Source organism: Branchiostoma floridae, chromosome 16 (assembly GCF_000003815.2).
Source record: "Branchiostoma floridae strain S238N-H82 chromosome 16, Bfl_VNyyK, whole genome shotgun sequence".
Classification (NCBI taxonomy): domain Eukaryota; kingdom Metazoa; phylum Chordata; class Leptocardii; order Amphioxiformes; family Branchiostomatidae; genus Branchiostoma; species Branchiostoma floridae.
Window position 1 is genome coordinate 6658868 of NC_049994.1, and position 11943 is coordinate 6670810.

Here is an 11943-nt window from a genome sequence, read left to right on the forward strand (position 1 = left end):
GATGAGTAGCACTGACAAGTTTATATTCCTAATGCGTTTTAACAAACCGACCATAGCTAAACCCATACAGTCCTACATCTTCACGATTACCAAGAAGCGAGAAGATGCCGAACTTCTGCATTAGACTAGATCTGTGATACCTTTATGTATAATGCGCAATTAAGGTCTTCATTCATTAAAACACGTGGCCATAACATTCGTTAATAACATGTGGCCAGAATAAAATCATTAACCCATCTGATAAAACCATGCATTACTTCAGTGCTATAAAACTGCTGCCAGCAGTTCAATCCAAAAACTGATAGTGAATAGTTTGTAACTATTTCTCAGACCAGAAAGCATCAGATTATGCGTGCAATTGCATGAAGCCTTGTGATACTATATGTCTATAGTATAGAAGCCCAATGTAAGCCTAAATATCACCTGGTCCAGAACGTAGTATGGTATAATAATACATGTAGTACTCTAATACACAGTGGCATTGTGGGTCACAATTGGTGTTGGGCCCAGACCCCAGAGGTAACGGGTTCGAAACTGCTGCTGTGTCACCGGTGTTGTGCCATTGGGAAAGGCCCTTAACACGACTTTCTTATAATCACTTCACCCGGGTGAAAATGAGCTAGTACCTAGCTTCGATTAGTGACGTCCCTCAGGAATTGTTTAATGGAGGTCCCGTGTTTGAGGAGAGCCACACCTCAAGCACGTTAAAGATCCCACCACACTTATCAAAAAGGGTAGTGGGCCTTGCAGTTAATGAGCGAATTAAGGAATAGATTCTAGAGCGCTCGTTTGATGACAACAGCCCTTCCGCAAGCGGACGGAGGGTTAGTCCAGTGTTGGAACGCCTGTTCAACTATCGCTTGAACCCATTCCATAATTCACTCATAAATGGGGACCACACAGGCCTGCATCCAAAATGTGGACGATTCCAGATGTTAAGATGGTCCGAGTTATTACGATGGTCCAGGTTCCTGCGATGGTCCGGGTTCCTGCGAACTACTTTCCGGAGGGTACCCAGGCTAGGGTACTGTGTATCAGTACAAAACCTTTATTTCATGTTGGACCGGTCTGTACCTGGACTGTACCTGGACCTGAATTTTCTATACTGATAACCACCCCTAATTCAGCATCTTGTGACACCTGCAAACCTTAACGAATACTAGAATAGAAGGAACCCGGACCATCGCAGGAACCTGGACCATCGTAATAACTCGGACCATCTTAACATCTTAATAACCCGGACCATCTTAACATCTGGAATCGTCCACATTTTGGGCGCAGGCGCTGATCGGTCCCCATTTATGAGCAAATTATGGAATGGGTTCAAGCGATAGTTCGAACCGGACTAACCTGGACAGTACCTGGACCTGAATTTTCTATACCAGTACCCAACCCAAATTCAGTATCTCTCTCTTGTGTTAATTTCAGTAGATGCATGATAGGTGCCCTCACATGTTAATTTATAACATACAATGTAGTAAGTTGACATTAATGTTTAGAAAAATGCACACGATGTGTGCAGATTTCACACGATGTGTGCTGTTTACACACAATGTGTGCAGTTTTCACACGATGTGTGCAGGTTTTCACATGATGTGTGCAGTTGCACACGGTGTGTGAAGAGTGCACACACGTGTGTGTATAGTGCACACACCTGTGTGTAAAGTGCACATACATGTGTGCAAAGTACACACATCTATGTGCAAAATGCACACATCGTGTGATAGAATTTCTGTTTTTAATTGAGAACATAATTGTTATGATTGTTGAAGATGTGTGTCCTTTCGCAGAAGATAATCTCATTAAAAACCTGTTTTTCAAGGACTCAGTTCAGTCCTTCTAACTCCTTGAATAATTCTACAAACTTTGATTGGCATCTTGACAACGTCAAAACCTAACTTGGACAAGTAGTTAGATTTTTCTTACAATCTGGGCTAGATGTCCCTGCCACCAGTTAATGTAATTGTTTTGCATCTTATTTTCTCTCATTGACAACACTTACTTTGTAGTGTCACAGAAAAATCAGTTAATTTTTGTGACGGGAATTGGATGACGTTTAAAAATTTCATGCTGGCTAGAGCCCTGGTAGAAATTCATAGGCATACATAATCAATGAAAATGGAGGAGAGAACAGGAGAGATGTCTGCAGCATGTGGGAGGTAATCAGCCACATGGGGAGGGCGCGAGACTGGTAAGCGGAGCTAGGAGTGGGTGCCTGGCAGTAGTTAAAGAAAATGACCGCTGTGGGACATTTAACAGACTCTTGGCAACCCTTCACACCATAGGTCCCACTTTTGAGAACTGTGGAATAATCAGTCCATGAGGGATCAATCAGGAGCGAGTCTATGAAAAACTTGTAATTAGAAGTTTCATTAGACTTTCTTCCATGCAATATAAAGAATCATTAGAAGTGGAGATTCAGCCCCAACTTGGTATCTGGTGCCAAATGACCTTGTGACTAGGCTAGTGGACAGGAGATCTAAAGGTTGTGGGTTTCATTCCTGGCTAGATGTTGCGAGCGTAGGAATAAATCATCATCCTTTAACTTGACCCAGGTGTAAAATACAACCATTGGAGTGGTAAAAAAGACCCTTCGCTGATGTTTTCCGTGAGTAATTGGTGGGCTACCTTGCAAAGCTGAGTTCAACAGTCGAAACTCAGGGGAAACACTAGAGAAACACACCCATGCCAGCAGAAGATGAGATATATCCTCTGTCTTCCTTTTTTCCCTAGTCAGAAGATTCCCAATGAGTTTCATGGTAATCAATCACTCCTAGGAACTTCAAGAGAGCATTGCAGACAGCTATTTTGCTTATATTTGCTGTAACGCCTAATATAGTGCATATTCGCAGCTTTAAGTTCTGATTGGTTCATTACAGAAGAAGAAGAACACACCAGCAAAAGAAACAGAGTTCATCCAATCTGAGTATTATAAAAGGTTATAACAATTGTTGATTTTTGTTTTACAGAGATCTGTTGGAGAGGTGGTACCCACTGAGAAAAAGTCAGTATCCTTCACCAGTATGCCCAGTGAAAAGACCATCGCCAACGCCTCAGATTGCCTACAAATCATGCAAAACGGCACGGAACTGATCAAAATCCGTTCCAACGTACGACAGTACCAGAGACTCTTTCTGTTGGACCAGGGCTCGGGCGCGATACGATGGCAGCCGAGCAAGAAAGGGGACAAGGCAAGAATCCCCGTAGAATCCATAAAGGAGGTTCGACGGGGTAAGCACACGGACACTTTTCGGAATGTTGGCGTGCAGTACCCCGACGAGTGTTCTTTTTCGATTATCCACGGGAATGAGTTTGAGACGTTAGATCTTGTTGCGTATACACCTGACGAAGCCAACATCTGGATAACCGGACTAACATGCCTGATAAGTCAAGGAGATTCACGGGTAGGGGAAAATGCGATAGAGGCAACGGAAGAAGTGAAAGACACATTACGAGATTCCTGGCTGAAGAAGTCTTTCCGAAGCCTCGATAAATCGAATTCTGGATTTCTGGAGTCGGACCAAATCATATCCTTGGCAATGCAGATAGACTGTGACATAAGCATTGCACGCGTCAAGCACAAGTTAAAGGAACTCAGCGTATCAAGGGGTGAGGACAACACCAATGCAAAACTGAAAGTGTCCAGCTCAGAGTTTGTGGAACTCTTTAAGGAAGTGTCGACTAGGCCCGAGATTTACTTTCTGATGGTTAGGTACGGTTGCAGGGACTTTCTGACAGCAGGGGACTTGCACCTATTCCTAGAGGCTGAACAAGGTATGTCCAACGTAACCAAAGAAAAATGTTTGGAAATCATAAGCACCTTTGAGCCTTCAGAAGAGGGGAGGGACAGGGCACAGATTGGGATCGATGGCTTCACGAAATACCTCTTGTCATCCGAGTGTGACATCTTTGATGAAGAACACAGTAAGATCCACCAGGATATGACCCATCCTCTGTCGCATTACTACGTGTTTTCCTCCCACGACTCATACTTGTTACCTGGCGTGGAGTACGTGCCAAGTCTCAACGCGTACGCGAGATTGCTACAGCGAGGATGCCGGTACGTGGAACTCGTGTGTTGGGATGGAGAGCACGGGGACGATGAGCCATTGGTCTGTCACCACCCCTCGGAAACCACGCGCCTACGCTTCAGATCGGTGGTGGAGATAATAGCACAGTATGCATTTCAAGCCTCAGACTATCCGCTAATCATAGGTGGGTGTATGTTGGTTTATTACAGTTACTGTAGCTAATCACGTATTTTTCACCTTTGCCGAGGTGACTGTACTGGTAACATTCATGTTCGTCTGCTGCATGTGTTTGCTACATGTGTCTGTCAACATGTCTAACTGGAGAATGCATGGATACATTGTCTTTGAATATTTAGTAAGTGGGTGCACAGTGTGATTTTGGGCCTCCTGGCAGCTTTCTATGGTACTGCAGCAGAACATCCAGTTTTGTTATCTTGTGTTCTGGAGAAGCTATAGTGGTCTCAATATTTGCATAGTTTTTGCTAGATAGCACCTGTGGTGATATGTGTTAAAGTTTGGGCCCTCTAGCCACTTTCTTTCAAATTGCAGAGGGCAATATTTTAGTTTCTATTAAACAGTAATTTTATGTATGTTTCTGCAATTTCATATTCACAACAAGGCACTGCTTCAATGACCAATGCGTCTCCAAGTAACCACTGTGTTCATACTTTATTACAATTCTGTACCACATGTGACCTTGACCAGGCATTATTTGACCTTTGCCCAGGTATTGACAACCACTGCTGTGAAGAGCAACAGATCAAGATCGTGAACTACATAGCAGCAACATTTGGTGACATGCTGGTCAGGTCCATTGTGGAGGAGGGGGGTGTTCAACTGCCATCCCCTTATGATTTGAAGAAAAAGGTAAGAGTTAACGCCGGTTCTCCTTTATTTGCGGGGTAACCTTTATCCGTTGTACCTAAAACAGGATATCTAGGGATATCATGTCGATGGACGTTGGTTTCAAATGGCATTTTTTTAAAAATAAAACGCAGTTTGAGACCTCCGCCCATCGACTTGATATCCCGAAATACCCTGGTGTTAAATACAACGGATACAGGTTACCCCGCGAATAAAGGTGAGCTAGTGTTAGATACATGTACATTTGTTAGCATTGAATTTCATATTGAAACCTAAAGCAAAAGAGCTGGAAAAGTGTATAAATGTTTGTTTCCTTTACTTGTTCAGATAGTTTCAACACTACCACATTTATCCATGAGGTAGCCTATATCCGTTGTTATTGATAAAATGACGGATATAGGTTACCCCACAGTTAAATGGAAACCAGCATCATCCACTTTTTGCAAATCATTTGTTCTTCCATAGCCTCAGCCTAGTTAGTATTGCTTCAGTTTTTTTTTACTGATTTCAATGATTATAATCCTGCTTTTGGACCAGAAGGTTGGGGTTCAAATCCCACTGTAAATCAGCACGTTACACAAGCAACTTGATATGATTTTGGAAACGGTCAGACATTTCAGACAGCCATCTAGCATCTTTTCGTCAGTGACACTGGAGAAATCTTGCCGGAGAGAGTTTGTATAATATAATATTCCTAGCTATGAATTGACATGTAAAAGAAATCTAGTTGTAAAACAGGTTTGTCCTAAATGTACCAATAGCACATGTCACTCTCCTTTTGAATGATGGCATTAGTTATGATCATATTTTCACTTTCCTTATCTTGATTTGTTCCTCCCAGGTGCTGGTTATGGGGAAGAAAAATGTCCTACCCATGACCTCTACCCAGAGTTCCTCATCTTTGTCCTCCACGAATGACATGCAGAATGCCTTGTCAACGGTCAAGGTCAAAAGGGAGAAAGGTGAGTGAGTCAACACGGCCTTCACTTTGTAACGCTAGTTCACCTTTATTCTCAGGGTAACCTTTATCTGTTGTATTTAACACCAGGGTATTTCAGGGTATCAACTTGATGGACGGTGGTCTCAAACTGCGTTATATTGAAAAAGAAATGCAATTTGAAACCACCGTCCATCAACGTGATATCCCTTAATATTCTGTTTTTAGGTGCAACGGATATAGGCTACCCTCAGCGAATAAAGGGGAAGTGATGTTAGAGGGCTAAATTGTGTTCACTGTATGCACAGCAGCCTTCTTCAGGTTTGAATAACAATTTTTAGTTACACTAAAAGGCATGTCTTAGGTTAAATCTATGAAAGATGAGGACTATTTTGTTCAATCTGTATGTTTGCCTTGGTGTGAGTTTGTAACACTCGTTAACCTTTACCTGCGGGGTAACCTATTTCCATTATCTCAAAGGATAGGGTATTTAGGGATATCAAGTCAACGGATGGTGGTTTCTGATTGCAATATTTTCAAAATCTTACAGTTTGTTTTCAACATGTTGCACTTTCTGTTTATTTGATATACCAAACTGCCCGGTTTTTAAAACGATGGATATAGGTTACCCCGTGGATAAATGTGAACTAGTTATTCCGTCTGGCCTGGGTATAGACATCCAAGTTTGTTCCCAGTTAAACTGTAACCCAATACTCACTGTCACATCTGCAATGTTTAATGGCTGGTTCATGTTTGCCCAGGTCCGAATTTAAAGTTAATACCACAGGCTTGGCCCAGGCCCAATATCCCACAGAAAGGCAGGAAGACAGAATTACAGAGAAATTCACCACTGTGACAGTGAATAAAACAAGAATGTGAAAACTAAATATTTTTCAGAGATATCAGTTTAACAATGTCTTGTCCATTTTGCATTTCTAGTATCGAAATTGTCCAGACCTCTCAATAAAGGTAACACTATATATTTTACTGTCAACGATAATAGGACAATTTGGAGTTCATCACCCTCAAAAGATAACGCACATCTAGATCTCTTCATCCTTTCGACCCCTCTTGGAAACAATGTGGCATTTTTCATGTTTGTACATTATGATCCATTCTATGTACTCCCTTTGGGGACTTTCCATGCACTATTAACCTCCGTTCCGTTGGCATCCGTCTGTCTCGGAAGACAATGGTAGGCAGACGGGTTTAAGGCGACCCGTCTCCTTAGACCCGTCTGTCTGGCCTGCACTTGGGTTTTTAAGGTGAAGGAGGGGTGTGCACATCCTTCTCCACCCTCTCTTAACCTAGTGAAGGCATAATCACAAGTCACCATGTACCTACAGAAGAATGGCTCTTTAGTTAATTGGAATTCTTTCTTCTAACAGTGACATATTTTAGAGTTAAACACAAGTACCTCCAAATTTTCAATGGCTATCAGTCCATCACTTCACAGAGCGACCTAGTTCTCCCGAGAGTTGTGACAACTAGGTCATGATTTGTGTGGATCTTCTGCCCCTCCCCCCTCCGCCTCATTGCAGAGTAGGGGTAAGTAGGACATGGGCATCTCCCAACCATCATTGCGGTTCAGCTTTGCACCTTCCAACTGGATCCAAGCAAGTCTTATCCTAGTTCTCACAACTCTCGTGACAACTAGATTACTTCATGAACAAGATGGACTGATAACCATTTAAAATTTGGAGGTACGTATGTAATATGTCCTATTAACTGTGCTCATTCGTAATGCATCTCTTCAACAACGGCTTTTTAATTTGAAACCTTCTCTCTAGGGAGACCACCCCTCTGTAAGGAGTTAGCTGACCTCATTGTTCTGTGCAAGTCTGACAAGATCGAAGACCTGCCCACCTCAGCCTCCGAATCTTGTGCCCAGTATGTCTGCTCCTTCAGCCAATCAGGAGCCATCAGACTGGCAGTCTCGTTCCCAGAGGAGTTTGTGAACTACAACAAGAAGTACATGAGTGAAGTCCACCCTGACAGTAACAAGGATGAAGATGCGATCAACTATAACCCACAGGACTACTGGAACTGTGGCTGCCAGGTAGTTTTTGTTTTGTGTTTAGAGAGTAAGGGGCATTTTTTTTAAATTATTCCTCTGTCACAAAAATTGTTCCTCTGTCACAAGTTGGAACTCAGCTAAAACAAGTACATATTATAAACTTTTTTGGAACATAGAAAACTATAGGAGGAGAATTTCATTTTGTCATAGCCTCTTTCCTTGGTGCTGAAATGCCATCTATCAGATTTAGTCGGTATTGCAGTGCAAGTGAATTTATTTCTTAAACAGAATGGTAATGGAAACATTGCTAAGAGCTCATCCGTCTTGTATGGTTCTTTTCTAAAAGATTGTTGAAATAGATACAGTACTATAAATGCGAGTAAGTTTGCTAATTTTTAGTTTTGTGATAAGGAAAAATGGAGCATCTACGTTGGTTTTCAAATTGCATACAGTACAGTAATGGAAACATTTGTGGTTTTAATTTTTAATTTGCTATGTAAGGTTGCAACAAAAAATGCGAACATAGAACACCACAGAAAATTTCAAGAATTACTGTAACACTAAATTACTCTTTGTTTTATCCCTTCCCAGATTGTAACAGTGAACTACCACATGCCAGGCTTGATGACAGACCTCAACGACGGGCGCTTTCTAGAAAACGGAAGCTGTGGCTACGTCCTGAAACCGTCCATCATGAGGGACGAGATAGCGTACTTCAGCGCGAACACCCGAGAAGGCCTACCGGGCGTGACGCCGCAAATTCTCCACGTGAGGATCATAAGCGGGCAGCAGTTTCCCAAGCCTCGCGGGTCCACGGCAAAAGGCGACATCATCGATCCGTATATCGTGCTGGAGATTTTTGGAATTCCCGCGGACTGCGTAGAAGCAAGGACTAGAGCTGTTCCGCAGAACGGCTATAATCCTGTGTTTGACGAAAGTTTTGAGTTTCAGATCAATTTCCCAGAAGTGGCTTTGGTTCGATTCGTGGTCTTGGATGAGGAGTTCATCGGAGATGACTTCATTGGACAGTGCACTATTCCGTTTGAATGTTTGCAAACAGGTAAGTTTGGCTGATAGTCCCTACATCTATAAATGTGTACTACTACTAGATAGGGTTTGACTCGAATTCCAATACTGAATTATTAGTGCTAAAGACCGATTCTGACTGTCAATCACAATTAACATTTCAACCAATGATAGAATGGCATTTATGTAATAATTTTAGTTCTGCCAAAGTAAGGAAACTGGCTGTATGTCCATCAACATATTTGCAGTTTTTATGTTTTTAATTTGCAATTAAGTTTTGATGAAAATGGGTTAAGGGCTACGGGATCAGTTTTTTTAGGCTTTTGTGCACACCCTAACAGTTTTGATGCAAACTGCACAATGATTCAATATAAGACTTGCTTTTTTTCAGGCTACAGACACATTCATTTCATATCCAGCAAAGGGGAACAACTAGAACTGGACAATGAAGAATTTTGTTCTGCTTTACTTTAATAGGCTGTGCATGAGCACACTCTAGCAGTTAATAGAAGAACTGCACTTAATGTCAGTCTGGTCTCTTTCAGGCTACAGACACATTCGACTGATTTCCAGCAAAGGGGAACAACAAAGGATTTTGTTCTGCTCCAGTTAGGCTGTTGAGCACACTCTAACAGTTTAAAGGGGAACTGCACTTAATGTCGGTCTGGTCTCTTTCAGGCTACAGACACATTCGACTGATGTCCAGTACTGGAGACCAACTGGAATTCTGTTTCGCTCCAGTTTGGCTATGCATTAGCGCACTCTAGCAGTTAAAAGGGGAACTGCGTTTAATGTCAGTCTGGTCTCTTTCAGGTTACAGACACATTCGACTGATGTCCAGTACAGGAGACCAACTGGAAAGTGCCACCCTTTTCGTCCACATAGCCATAACGAACAAGAGAGGAGGGGGCAAGCCTACCAAAAGGGGCCTTTCAGTTAAGAAGTCTAAGAAGCGCCAGGAGTACACATCTCTAAGGAATGTGGGGGTCAGAATCATCGACGACTGCTTTAAGGTGCGTGTAGCATTTTTCTTGGTCTCATCAAGTTGCAATAAAGCTGATGCCAGTAGAATTCTTTTAATTTAGAGTGATTTTTAAAAGCACTTTTTAAGCACGGTGTGAAGACGATCCAACTCCTGCCCACCCCTATGTCAGGGAACCCAGCAGCAGTATAATCAAATACTGGACACAGCTACTACATTTTTGACATCTGCATATTAAGCAGTTTATGATACTACAGCACCTTTATTTTACCTGAGTTTGTATTTTCACTCTTTTTGTCAGGGTGCAACACCACCACTCCAAGAAGCAGCCAAACTACGAGAAAATGTCCAGGTTGCCATGACGATGTTCAAGGAATCCTGCGGTGTCCCCCAGATTTCTACGCTCATGCAGTGCGTCCGTACGCTCATCTCACGTTTCACGGCAACGGGGGACGTCTCCATCGTCCTGAAAGGAGACGGACAGTTCCCCATCCTGGAGGCTTCTGGGAATGCTCCAGAAGTTCTGAAGAAAGCTTTGTCAGCCTTTGATGTTGTAAGTTTTTTTAAATTGTCTTGGAAAGAAGATTGAATAGAAAGTAAGCATCACTTCAATGTCACTTTTTTCGTCTATCCAGGAACGGACAGCTCACATTTTATTTCATAATCATTTGTCCTCATCATCATCATCATCTTAGATGCTACCAAGCCCACCATACATATAGAATACAACACGGTGTATTCCGTATCACCCGAGGTATCAGCCCGACCGCGGGTCGGATCGCCCGAAGGCCGGAGGGTGAACCGACCCACGGGAGGGCTGGGAACGAGGGTGATGCGGAATACACTGTGTTGTATGTTATTGATGTCATACCCACATGAAAACCCATGTTTTGATGTGAAATGCGCAAGAAGTTGAACAAATTTGGTGCCCTCGAACAACATGTGTTGCAACAGCAATGTTCCAACGTCCGAATCAGGTATTCGAATTGCCAACCGTGCCGTATTCGGCCCGTTCGAAATGGTTCGATTTACTCAAAGAGAGCCTGTGTGATACGCCTTTCGAACCTGTGCGATACGGAAGCGTACGGCCCGGTCCGGAACACCTGTATCGAATGTTTTCGCGTCACAGGTATGACATAAAGTGGATTATTAGCAGCTGAGCATTAAAGAACTAGAACTAGACCTGTTTTTCATGTAATCTTGGTCGAACATTAAAAACAGTACAATGCAACTCCTCCAGCAACTGGATATGATTTGGGAAACGGTCAAACGTTTCAACTAGCATCCACTAGTGTTCGTCATATCCAGTTGCTTGAGTAACTGCTATTTGGCATATCTTATTACCTGGATGTCTAACCTACATCGAAGTACAGTGCAATATTTAAGATAAGCATGGTAAATTTACAATCCTAGAGATTAACTAGCGCTGTTGATGAGGCAATGCAAACTTAAGCATGTTACATAAAGGTTGCACATAATGATAATAATAAGGTACACCAAATAGCATGTACTCATTCCACTGGATATGATTTTATGTTGCTTAATGAAAGTCAGCTTATGGCAAGCACACTCCATGAAATTAAAGATGATGCAACCTAATGTTAAAATTTGACCAATAAATGATGTTTGTATTGACAGGTGGTATCCACGGGGTGTTCTTTGGTTGACAAGGCTGACAGCCTCCGCCAAGAGATGCTGGACAGGAGAAAAGCAGGTCAGAGGTTAAAGTGCATGTCACGATGTGAGGGTAATCTTGATCCCGGGATCAATGTCATAAAGATGTCTGAAGTCCTACTTTTAAACTTCTGACTGGATGTACTATATGTTTTGTACATGTCATCTATATAGTCAAATCAATATGGCCTTACTGGAGTGAGGAAAGTCATGTCAAGCGAGTACCATTTTCAATGGGACTATCAGTAGCGTGTTTGGGGATTTAATTTTAGGACCCTCTGTGTATAATGCTAGTTCGCCTTAATTTGTGGGGTAACCTAGATTGGTTGTTTAAGTTTTAAAAAACTTGGGTATTTAGAGATTTCAGGTCAACGACGTGGGTTTCAAATGTCAACATTTATATAACATCGGA

The 11943-nt window shown here is 42.3% G+C and overlaps 1 protein-coding gene across 1 annotated transcript in view; it reads left to right on the forward strand.

Moving 5' to 3' along the window:
* The window catches only part of LOC118403208 (inactive phospholipase C-like protein 1), a 103351-nt gene that overhangs the window by 90459 nt on the left and 949 nt on the right, over positions 1 to 11943 (forward strand). The window contains exons 2-9 of the mRNA XM_035801792.1: positions 2970 to 4215; positions 4759 to 4898; positions 5737 to 5857; positions 7623 to 7891; positions 8441 to 8909; positions 9689 to 9888; positions 10159 to 10410; positions 11496 to 11571. Of these exons, the coding sequence (XP_035657685.1) occupies positions 2970 to 4215; positions 4759 to 4898; positions 5737 to 5857; positions 7623 to 7891; positions 8441 to 8909; positions 9689 to 9888; positions 10159 to 10410; positions 11496 to 11571 (2773 nt within the window). The remainder of the gene's footprint in view (positions 1 to 2969; positions 4216 to 4758; positions 4899 to 5736; positions 5858 to 7622; positions 7892 to 8440; positions 8910 to 9688; positions 9889 to 10158; positions 10411 to 11495; positions 11572 to 11943) is intronic.